Genomic DNA, 13,160 nt, shown 5'->3' with positions numbered 1-13,160 from the left:
TGAATTTCATCATAACATTTTTCAAAGTTAATTTATAAAAGCACTGAAAAGAAAAAGAAAGTATTTAAAAATGAAATTGATGTCATTAAGAAGGCAATTGTTTGAATTTTAAGATAATTCAAAACTCATTTTCGTGAGATAATAGTTTAAAGAAATATGAATATCAATTTCCATAGATAAGCCACTGTGATTATTCATCTAGCAATAGATATATCTCTTTCTGTGCTCAATGAAACTTTGTTTGGTTCTTTTTTCTACTATCTTGACTTCTTCCTTTGAATGAATAGTTTTCAGCCCCCAACTGAGAAATTCTAATAATATTTTGCAGTTCTATTAATTAGTAAAGTTAAAGAGTTAAATTAAGTGCAGTTGTAAAAATATTCATTTAAGCAGTCTGAAACTTTTGTATGAAGCCTTGTTTACATTTGACTATTGCCATTCGAGAAAAAGTAATAAGTGATTTCTATGTCATGTATATTAGTATTTTATATATACAGAATTTTAAAAAAATGCAATAATTCTTATAAGTTCAAATCTCATAAAAAGATAATCTTTATATTATTATGTTCATATATTTATACACTTAGAAAATAAAAATTATTCAAATATTATTTTAACTATTAAGTGGAAAAACACTCACTATATATTATCTAATCTTTAATTATACTAATTAGAAGTTTCATCCATCAATAAAATCAAAAAATATCTAATTTAAAAATATGTTTTGACAAAAAAAAAGTATGATAGAATGGTTTTACATGAAAATAAAGAGTTCTGTTATTTTTTTAAGTGAACATTATTTAAATAGAGTGTATTGAAAATTTAGCATCTGCAAAAACGGTAATCTGATTTAAATTTTGAACAAAATGAGGGATAAGTTAAAAACTGAGAGAACTGTCATCGGTAATGCATTTTCAAGTCAGTGCAAACAAGTGAGATTTTAATGGCAGCTGATAGCTACTATAAAAATTAGGCAAACGCTCAATTTTCAATGATTGGAAATTAAATTCAAAGACTCAAGGAATTGTATGACAATATTTGTAATATGCTTTTGGATATAACTAATAAAATAGATTTAACAAGAGAATTAATTGTATTTGATAAATATCAACTAAATTTTTGAAACTGTAATCATTTGTTATTAAAAATAATCATGGCCAAGACAACAATTCTCAGACCATTAATGATCTGCCAATATGGTAGAAATTAATGAAAGTTGAACTCAAGAAATTTAATGGAATGTCTTGGTTTTTGAAGTTAGTTCTCTAATATATACAATGATCAAAGTCTGGCTCTTAAGAACATATTTCACTCTTAATTCTGTTTATTCAGGAAGGATCTAAGGCTAAAGAATTTCTAATGAAGTTTCCAACGATTACTCCAAATTGCCAAAAGATTATTGAAAATATTAAAGACAGATATGATCCAAAAGATAGTTAATTGAAATGTATTGTTATGTTAGAGGTTAAATGAAATGCAGAGAACTTCTTCATTTGGTTATTAAGAATATAGTCAAGTACTTGTCGATTCTTGCTGTCAAAGGAAAATTAGAAAGCAATCAAAGCTTGGCTATCACTTGGTATTACTCCTGAAAAATGCTCTCCTTTGTTGTACCCCTTCGTAGAAAGCAGTTCATCACAAGATATTTTACAAATATATAGAACAATTATCAACATAGATTGAACTCTTCGAGCATGGAAAAACCTATGAGGTTAATTAAACTGAAGTAAAAGTTGAAGAATTTCTACAACTATCAATGGTTTTGGGCTTTCAAAAAACACTTTCAAAATAAAGTACAAAAATAAATAAACAAAACTTATGATTGCATCAAACTTTTTAGTTCAAGGAGTCAAGCTCTCTTTTTAGCTTGAAATCTCATAATTTCAAAAGTTTTAGTGCAATAAAAATGCCTTTAGTAGATTTGAAAGTTTAAAAAATGTGCTTTTCTTGTTTATATATAGGACACAATTCTGAAAGGTATAAAGCAATACTAATAAGCATCATATGTAATATAATATATATATGTAATATATCCTGTACTGTGTCCAGTTTATATACATTTTCAGAAAAAAAAAAAATGAAATGAAAAGAATTTCTCAATAAAGAAAGCTAAATAAGGAAGCTTCTTTCTCCAACTTTTCAAAATCACTTAAAGTATTCCTACAAACTTTAATTGTTAAAGCCATGGGATTGTATAAATGTCTTACAGTTCTGGCTCTTGATACACAATGCCAAATATCTTACATTCTAAAAGAAACAACTGTAAAATTAAGTTGTAGGGCTGCAAAACATGAACAAATTATTCATTTTCTTTTTAGTCGGAAGAAAACCAATGATAAGGAAAATACCTGCTGCATCGATTCATAAAATCTTAACAGAAGTTGTATCAAGTAATTTGAAGTATTAGATCAGTCAGTAATATTTTATAATATTAATCCTGTGCCTGGAGATCCATGGGTGGCAGATTAAGAATATTGTAACTACAGATACTAATGATTCTATGAGGCCTATATCAGTGTTGATTGGAGACAACATTGCCAAATTATTTATACTGATAGACAAGAAAATCTGTTTACAGTAATTTTGCTGTAAAAATTCTTTTAAGCTGGACTATAATAGAAAAGTCAACATTTGATGAAAAATACAAAAAATGTTACTATACTTGTAACATCATTGCTTATTCAAGAAACATCTATACAGATTTCGTGAATTTAGAGGGAAAAGACATAATAGATTGAATGACTAAGATATCTAAAGAAGAAGAGAATTTGAATACCAAAATATTTTTTTAAAAAATAATTTCTACAAATAATGAAAAATGTTTTGAAATTGTCTTGCCATGGCAGGAAGACCATACTCTTGTATTTTCTCACAAAGATTTGGCCTTAAAATGTCTTCAAAAAATAGCAAATTTGAAATCAGACAAAATAAACTTGCTGGAAATATGTACTAAGAGCCAGAAATAAAACAAATCCCCCATCGGGGGGATGTTACATAAATCATTAAATTGCTTCTAAATGGTGGGAAGGTCCAAATTAGTTACATGAAAATTTTTATCCAACCTGAAATATTCATTCCAGAGGAAACAAAATTTTCTGAGCAAGAGTAATGCCTTTTAAACATGAACTTACAAAATATTAATACTTAACTTTCTCATATTTTAAATCCTATTGCATTCATCCTCAATAGTATTGAAAAATCATAATAATAATAATAAAAAGCATGTTGACACATCCCAATTTAAAATTATGTACTAAGTAAGGTATTACTAAGTTCTGGTATTTATCTTGGGGATCCCCGACTTTGGATTCAAAGGGCTCTCAGATTGAAAACCTGCTCAGTGACAATTTCTCCATCCCTAATAATAAGGAAAATAAATTTCTTTCGAAGACATGTGATCTAGTATCACCATTAACCATCAACCAGCTGGTTATAGTGATACTAGGTGATACCAGCTCAAATATTATTGATAATAATTGATATTACCACTATTTAGTTTTGAGTGGTAAAATTGGTATTACCACTCAAAACAAAATATATTATGGCATTTTCAGAAAGCTAATTGGAACAAATTCACTTTAGAACTTGAAAAACTACTCACTTGATTTACCACACACAGTCAATGATGAATTACAGACCTTTGCCTCAAGTATCAATTAGGTTGTAAAAGGCTCCTTTGTAGGATCAAAAAAATAAATGATTGGGTTCCCTTTTGATTGACGAGAGTAACAACCTTTGTGAAAACCTTAAGATAAATTAACGGAATGAGATTCACCGAAATTTGTCATAGAGTTGAAGAGGGAATCTCTTCCAACTCTGGACAGAATTCTGCAAAAAGTTAGACTCCTGAATAATATCACATTACTCGAAAGTTATCAAAACTTTAAATAATTTAATAACATTTGATGACAAGATATAAATAGTCCGTCAAACATCATTCCATTATTTAAAAAAAAGTGCCACCACAAATAAAAAGAAACTGTATTAACATTTGGCAAACACTATGAAAATAAAAACAAATTAAACTTCAATTCAATGATAAAAAACTGCTAAAAGCCTACAGGAGATCCATAAAAAAAACTCAAAAGACAAACAGCATAAAGACATTTTCACAGAGTGGATATCACTGAAAGACTTGGAATTTGCCAATGACAAAATAAATCACAGCTGAGCTCCCAATAGCGACTTAATCTTCAGTTCCTTGGTGAAACATTTTGGAGTGAGTACAAGAAATGGGTTTTTAGAACTATAAAATGTCTGTTGGACTTGTGGCAAATTGCCAAAAATCTGAAATGTTATTCCAATTAAAGAATCAAACAAAAACACATTAGAATGCAACAATTATTTCACTCACCAGCACTCTATACAAGTTTATGAAACATGTAGTCTACAGAAAACTTATGCATTGGCTCATAGGGAATAATAAACTCTATTTCTATCAAATAGCATATCGAGCCCATCACAGCAGTGTGCATCAACTTTTCTATTTGAATTGTTGATAATGGATGATTTTCAGGAAAAGCTTCATCATAAAATATTAGCAATGTTATAGCATAGCAATACAACTCTTCTATTTCACGTTTCAACAGCATTTGACCAAGCATGGTGTCAAAACTTCATCCACATTATTCACAGTATCAGAACCAAAGGAATGGACTAATGCATATAAACAATTTTCTTAAGATCAGAAAATTCTTAGTAAAATTTAATGGAGAGTTCTCCAAGTCACACAGATTGAGGCAGGAGTACCACAGTACTCAGTCTTAAGTCACATTTCTTATTTATATGAAAATCATTCACTCCCATATTCTTCCTTTACACAAAAACTGCATGTTATGCCGATGATTTAGTAGTTTAATGCTTACACAGAGAAATTGCAGTGCCTTAGGAGATTCTTAACACAATTCTTAAGGGAACTGTTATATGGGCAAATAATCTTAAATTGATTATCAATGCAGACAAGACAAATTATTGCATCTTCCCTAATGACAGAAGACAACATAGCACTTTCAACATGAACATCAGAATAAAGGATTCTTGGATAGAGGAGATTGACTTTCCTAAATATTATATTATTACCTTAGATCTTGAACTTTGGTTTACAAAGCATGTTAAACATACTGCAATCAAAGTGCTCAGAAAGTTAAATATTCTTAGAAAACTGTGTAGTACCACATAGGGATCAAGATCACAAACTCTGAAAAGCATGTAGAGCATGCTAATTATTAGATCCATATTTGAATATCATGCACCAATTTGGAACCCAGCTTCTACCTCTGTCACGCTAAAACTGGATTCCATCCAAGATAGAGCCTCAAAAGTTATACATGGAGCAGACTCTAAAATCAACAATGAAAAAACTGAACAGGAATGTGACCTGCCTTCCTTAAGAGAGCAAGCACAATCTTGCCACCATCAAGTTCACTAACAATTTCTATTGTAACACCACAATTCACATCTCCACTAGGGATTTCAATAAATGGAACAATACAAATAGGCTCAAAATATTCTTGATTCTCCGGGTTGATAAAGATATAAAAAGAAATGTAAAAATGGAACATTCTTCCCGAGATTTTATTCTAGACTCTTCATTCCAAGAACACCAAGTCTTGCTTGAATTTGCTGCAACCCACCTCTAAAAAAAGAAGACCCTAGGTCATTTAAAAAAAAAAAAAAAGAATCTTGATACAATAGAAAAGCGCTTGCAAAAGAATTTAGCATTGCCTACACTGATGGCTCTTCAGACAAATCCCTTAACAAAGTAGATGTTTGTGTACTCTCCCTCCTTTCAGAGAATAACAAAAAACGCACAAAATCAATAAAGTTATGACTGTCTCTAACTTCACCATTGAGCTTATAATAATTAGGGAGGTTCTCATTTTATATCTAATTGATTTACAAGCCAGGAATTCTATGGAGGGTTTGGTTATCTTTTCAGATTCTAAATTGATTTTGGAAACTATCAGAAACAAAAATCCCAGCATCATCTTCACTATAACTGTCCTTCTAGAACAGCTGCACAGAAAGGAAAAGTCCTGTGCACTACAATGGATACCTGGACATGTAAACAGGAAACAAGTATGCTGATTCTTTGGCTAAAGAAGTTAGATCTTGACCAATACCCCCATCATGTTTGCATGTGAGGTATCCAAACACAGTGGCCAGATGTTGACTTTTGACACACACCTTCAAGAAGCCACTTATAACAGACATCAACTGCCCCAGAAACATAACATTCACAACTAATAGAATAAGAACAAATCACTACATCACATTCATCCAGATAAAACAAGATAATATATTCATTGTAAAAATCTCACAAAGTCCAGCTCACACCAAAACATAACTTTGAATGCCAGGCTTTTGCTGCATATATTAACTCGGAACAGTACCTACTACTCACTGTCCCATTGGGGAAATCTTGTATAGCCCTGAAGCATCGGAATTGACAGCCACAATTCTTCAAGAAGGAGTCTGATGTTGAAATTGTCTTTTAAAGTTTTAAAGTACAGTATGTTTTTAAGGATTTAATGTATTGAGTTACTTTGAAGTGTACTGGAGTATTTTTAATTATTAACTGCTTTTTTTTTTTTTTTTTTTTTTGCTAATCTATGGGCACAAGAGCAAAATTAAAATACAATCAGTTTTTAGGTGCTTGTAATTTCTAAACTTTTCCTGATATAAATAATTCACGTTACTGATGAAGGAAATGTCTACCTCAATAAAAATTATATATATATATATATATTAAAGATAATAAATGATATACTAATGTTCAAATTTAAATTAAAAAAGAATTTTTTATTGATTAATTCTTCTCACTCACTTTGAGAATAATGTCTAAATAATCTTTTATGATTTATTTAACCCAACATAGGTTTCAGATAATTCTAAAAATAACATAAAATAAAGTGAAACATTTTATCTTGAGAAATAAACATGAAATATAAAAAAAAAGATTAAAAAATGTTGCTTCATAAAATAAATAAATAAGATAATAAATCTGAATACAGATAAATAATGTAAACTTAATTAAAACTATCTTACTATACAGGCAACTGTAAGCTTATGTAAATAAAGTTTTAACTAACAATCATTATTCATTGCTTAAATAATGAAAGCAAATATTTTTCATCAAACATTCAAATGAACATGATTATTAAAAACTACGAATAATAGAGGAATCAGTTATAATAAGTTGCATATTGATTATTTCAATTTTCTAATCTAATTAATAAACAATTACTAATTTTTATTAAACAATTTAATACGGCATAAAATTTTGAATTTAAAAAGTCTCAATGAATAGGACATTACAAAAACCATCTATAATAATTTTGAAAAAGCTCATTTTAATAGTTTACCCCAAAATCAAAACTTTACACATAACTTGTAATAATTTATTTATTTATTTTGCGTACAATTTTTTGTTTAACAAAAGTTTAGCATTGTTTCTTAATCTGTAATATGATAACAAAATAAAAGCATTTGCTCCCAACAACTTTGTTCCATTTTTTTTTCAAGGAAGAATATTCATAATTAATGATCTTCAAATCAAGAGTATATTGAATGCATTGCTTCTATAATTATTTTAAACATATAAAAACAAAAAGATTGTGAATCTAACTGCACAATTTTAATATTCTTATAAAATTAACTTTGATCCATTCCTAAAAATCAAGTTATAATTAATGTCTGATATTTCATTGCTCCTTTAATATTCCTTCTAAGCCATTATGATTAATTTCTTTTCCCACATGAATATTTTTTTTAATACTTAACTGCACGGATTTTCTCCATAGTTCTATTTTAACAATTATTCTTAGCAGGAGCCTCCTTTCAGGCAGAGAAGTGGTATAAGTGATAATGTCAAACACAAGAATACAGAAAGTTATCAAATCAAGAGAATTAAAAAAAAATTTTTTGAACAAGAACACTTTTATAACATAACTATCACTGATTCATATTCAGTAAGATTGTCTATCAAATGAGAATAAAGGGAGAAGGGAGGAAGAGAGCATGCATCTTTCAATGTGTTGGTAAGAGATAGTTTATTAAGCATAATCTGAAAATATAATAAAATGATTTACTTTAAAACTTTTTTTTTCATTTATAAAATTTGAAGATAAAAAAAATCTGATTTTGAATTTAGTTCATTTAAATTTTTCATTTAGACATACATGAGAAGGATAGTAAATTGACACATCTGTTAAATTTAATAAAGTAAATAAATTGTTTCCTCTTTTTTTTAAATGGTCATTGTGCAGTCAGAAAATGCAGACTTTCAAAGAATAGAAGATCAAAAATAATAAATTCCAGGAGGAAGGAAATGTAATAGCTAAATTGCTAGAATGAGGACAGATAGAATGATTAATTCAAAACAATTAAAGAAAGCTTACATTAGAACATTTTCAATATTTTCTTTGATATCTGAGCATCATTTGAAAGCTTCATATGTTCAACAATTAATACAAATAATTATTTTAATTGCAAGATATTCAAATTTAGCTTTTTAGAAATTATGATTTAAAACATTACCTTCCATCCTAAATTTTCAAAAAATGTACATAATCTTGCTTGTCCAGTTGTTTTGCCACTACATGGACCTGAAATTTTAAAATGTTATATGTTAAAGAATAAACAATAACAATTAGGAAACAATTTATTTTATCAGAGGGAATGAGAATTATTCTGAAAGATTTAAACACAAAACTCAACCCATATATATATTTTTTAAAGTTACGCTGTCAAAAAATAGTTTATAAATGAAAATTAGCAAAAACTAATATATATTAAAAAGATTACAATAGATCATTAAATTTCTCTAATTTAGAAAATTCCATTAAATAAAAGAGCCTGCTCAAATGCAACACTATCTTTACAACTTGTATTAAGAATTAGGGCTAAGTATGAGCTATATTTCTTTAAAACAATTTCTTTCAAAACTAAGTCAAGTAAAACAAAAGAGTAGTGCTATCATCAGTTCACAATGCTTCTAACAAGTGAATATTACAATTGATTTTTTAAAATAAATTTTGACCTACTACTTAAAAAAAAAAAAAAAAAAATTAATTTTTCTTTCTTATTGTTCACAAAATTTATAGAAATCTGACAAGGAAAAAAAATTTTCATTAAAAAGATGGAAGTGGAGTACATTTAAATTTGACCAAAGTTAGTCACTGTAGACATGATGTAAGAATTTGAAAATAATGATTGTTTTCTATATATTGCTTCCTTTGTTAGGGCCTAAAATCAAAGTATAAGCATTATAAAAGAATTGTCAAGAAATGATTTTTTTTTTTTTTTTTTTTTTTTTTTTTTTTTGCATGTTTGGTTTAGTGAAGGAAAATATGTTTTAAAGATTTCATTCTGTTTATAGATGTTCCAAAATACTAAAAATTTTAATTGGAATTCAAACAGCTTACCATTAGTTGCATACAGTTTAGCTTGAAATCATATAAAAGGACATTGACATTATTATTCTACTTACTTATGTTTTCCCGTTGGATATTACTGAAATGTTTAATTTTTCTGACTGCTGAACTGCCTGGATTTGTATTATCTGTTGACTTTAGGACATTTGCTGCTCCAAATGAGGGTGAAAATAGTAGACACAGTGGTTTTTGAGGATAAGATCAATAATTTGTATTGAATGACATTCTAATCAGGAGTTTAGTTTTTAAAAAGTTGCTGATTCTAAACTATTCAACAAACAGGAATGTCTATTTTAAAACAACAATACAATATACATACAAGCACCAATGTATACACACACACCAAGAAAATGTTTATAAGAATTTAAATGTTGCTATTTTTCCTTTTGTGTGTGTGTGTACTTTTTAATAAGGACAGATTGCATTTTTAAATATGTTGTGGTTTGAATAACTTAGAATCCAACACCTGATCAAGGTCCGAAAAAAAATTTGAATATTGATATTCTCAACATTAACTAAAAAAATTATTAAGTGCAACATTTTTTGCTCATCATAAGCTTTACTGTCCTATTTTGTTTCAGAATGCAAGTAATAGAAATAGAATAGAATCTGATAACATTTTTTTCCACTATTCATTTATTATAATTTGCATTAATTAAAGTAAGAGATATTAAAAGCAAAAATACTTAAGAGAAATTTAAATTTCTAAGAAACTCTTTGCTATAGTTGGATTTATCAAAAATTTTATAATAATCACAAACGTCATTTTTGCACTTTATGGAAAATTAAAGCATATTTAAAGAAAAAATGTTTACTCCAGAAAATAAGATTTAAAAAATAATTTATATAAAAAAAATTAATGTAATATAATATGATTTTTTAGCCGATTGGACTTGGTTGATCATTTCAAAATATTAAAAAAGGGTATTGACTGTAATGGTGATTAAAAAGTGTCTAGAAATTTTTTTTGCCAATCTGGCAATTTCAGTTGTCAAACTACATGGTACGAGATTTGCAAATTCAAAAATTTTCATACTAAATAATAATGTACTTGAATATATTTTTATAATTTGGCAAAAAAATTTCTTTTCACTTTTTGGTCAACATTAAAACTGAAATGCACAAAAAAGTGACAAATCATGGATATTTTTATCTGAGAATCCTGAAGTGATGAAGTGTACTTTGATGCCCTTGATGTTGATACACTATTTTGATATTTTTATAAATTATGAATTAATTAATTAGCATGGTTAAATTTTAATTCCATATGCATGATGTTCTTTGTCTGTGAAATTGAAAAAACAATTCCATAAGGCCTACACTAAAATGAAAACCTTTAACTTTCTCCATGAATTTGTTTAACATCAATCTTGTCAAGATTGCAACAATCTTAATTCTTACTTTTTAACTATATTGTTGTTCTCAATGCCAACTCACCATTTTTATAGAGAATTTCTTTAATAGAAAACACATATGAATTTGAAGAACTTTGGTAACTGCAAAAATACTTGCCAAACAATCCCTATATTGAATGAGGTATGATTATTGCTTGAAAAAATTCAAACAATACTGAAATTTGATATAACTGACTACTATAACATTAAAGAAAATGAGAGAAAGAAACCACAAAGTGACAAGAGATAAAATTTCAATTATGAAATTTTCTGCCTTTCTAGGTTTTTACTTCACATTTCAAAAAAATATAAAATTATAAAGACAATAAGATATGAAATGATATAAAAAGTGAATTATTTCTCTTTTGTTATAAATTCTTAAGGATAAAAATTCAACAAAAAATAGGCAAATAAATTTTGAAAGATTCTTATTTTTATTGAGATAAACTTTCAATATATGAAAGAAAATTTTTTGCAGAAATAGAGAAATTGAGTTTAATAATTTAACCTTATAAAAGAAGCGTATTAAGACTTAAGAAGTAATTAGCACACTTTGATTTATTTAGAATTGTTCTGGTTAATAAGCTGCAAAGAATACTGAAAGATAGCAGTTCTCACTGGAGAGTCAAAATATAGCAGGATTCATTTAAGCATGCATTTACCTCTAGCAATCAATTAGCATGGTTAATTATTTAAAAATAAATAAGTCGCACCGTTTTGCCCATCTAGTGGTCTATATCTTTATTTAAAGTCAAGCATAGATGCAGGTACTTAGGGTTTATTTTAATGAAAATAATTTTATCATAAAATTATCATATTTGCCTGTAGAAGCTGATAAAGCGCATGTCAAAACAAAATTTCGATGCGGTTTAGTTCAGTCTATAACAGAAAGAAGCTCTATGTAGAAACATGAAATGATTAAAAATTAAACATAAATTATGCAGAATCGCTTAATTCAAAAATAACCAAAATCTATAGTGCACAAAAATATCCTCTATTTTTCCATGTAGTTACATTTTATCGTTAAAAATATAAAGTAAAGTAGGCACAGAGAATATTATTTTTTTTTTGGAGGGAATATAAAAATTAATTAATGAAGCTACTACTTTATTCAAACTTGTACTATTTTGTTCAAACTTGTAACGAGTAAAATGCATATCAAAATTAAATATATAATTTTCAAAGTAATGTCGGGAAGAAGTAATAAAAGGAAGGAACGATAATCACTGCCCCTAAAAGTGCGCAATACTAGAAACATTCCTTATCTAAATAGTATAAATAAATAAATTCCCTACCTCCAGTTAAGACTAGCCGATACACCGTCTTATCTTTTTTTTCTGGATCTAAAGTCATTATCATAAAATATTTATAACGATATTAGTAAACAACATTTACGATAACACACGTTTATGATATCTTATCGCAAAACGTGCCTGCATGAGTTTTTGAGATGGAGCGTAAACATTTGAAACGATTACAGTTAATAGCTAATATGATCAGTAATATAATTTTAATATTATGAGCTACATTTTCAAAGAATAAATAATATTAATAAGAATTTTAAAGTTCAATTTGGATGGATTGAAAAAATAAGAATCCCTGAAAGATAGTTGAAAATGCATATCGATCTCGTTGTAGAAACTGTCGCACCAAAAATTAGTAACTCTATCAATTAGTAGTAGAGATGCATAATCCACGATTTTTTGAATAACAAATAATTTTGCTATTGTTATTTTTAAATATTTGTTCCAAGTATCTGTTATTTCAATCATATTATTAAATTAATTAAAAATTATTACTTAATATTAAATATAAAATTTATTAATTGTAATTAATATTTAATTTACTAATTTAAGTAACGTGTGATTGAATTAATTTATCTATTTCAGCTTACTTGATTAACAATTTGATTTTTTTCAAAACTATTTTATTCCTTTATTGAAATAAACCATTTTCTGAAAAATTTGAATTAAATATGTCATTTCTTTAACTTCTATATTCTACCAATAGATGGCGCCAGCAGTAAAAGGAATGTATGCAAAGTCAAGTCACAAGCAATAAAAAAGGATTTGTATGGAATAGTGCATCATCAAATGCGTATATCGGAAAGTCAAGTTTACTCTCATGAAGTGGAGCGGCGACTTCACACTTTCCAAAACCAAACTCCGATTTCACTTTACCTCAAAATTTCCGTCTCATCTCTCTACTTAGTCGCTTGAGCGAATCTGTGTACGAATCTGTGCTTCTCAAAGGCCTGAATCAATTCCTCAGCGACAATAATATTTTAATATCCGAACAATTCGGTTTTCGTAAAAATCTGTCGACGAATCAC

General features: G+C 27.8%; 1 protein-coding gene across 4 annotated transcripts in view; it reads right to left on the bottom strand.

The window, feature by feature from the left end:
- LOC129965442 (TRPL translocation defect protein 14-like) overlaps positions 1 to 12,278 on the bottom strand; it is a 37,976-nt gene extending 25,698 nt beyond the window's left edge. For 2 of the 4 annotated variants that reach the window (XM_056079310.1, XM_056079311.1), the window contains exons 1-2: positions 12,124 to 12,278; positions 8,539 to 8,606 (exon numbers count right to left, since the gene is read on the bottom strand). In XM_056079310.1, coding sequence (XP_055935285.1) covers positions 8,539 to 8,606; positions 12,124 to 12,187 — 132 coding nt within the window. In that variant the 5' untranslated portion in view covers positions 12,188 to 12,278. Of the gene's footprint in view, positions 1 to 8,538; positions 8,607 to 10,871; positions 10,957 to 11,934; positions 12,044 to 12,123 lie in introns of those variants that run through there. The other 2 variants (XM_056079308.1, XM_056079309.1) reach the window with 2 other exon arrangements.
- Between the last annotated feature and the right edge of the window lie 882 nt (positions 12,279 to 13,160).

The sequence above is a fragment of the Argiope bruennichi genome, chromosome 4 (genome assembly GCF_947563725.1).
Source record: "Argiope bruennichi chromosome 4, qqArgBrue1.1, whole genome shotgun sequence".
Lineage (NCBI taxonomy): Eukaryota > Metazoa > Arthropoda > Arachnida > Araneae > Araneidae > Argiope > Argiope bruennichi.
Note: the sequence above shows the minus strand (reverse complement) of the source record. Positions and strands in the feature narration are given on the sequence as shown.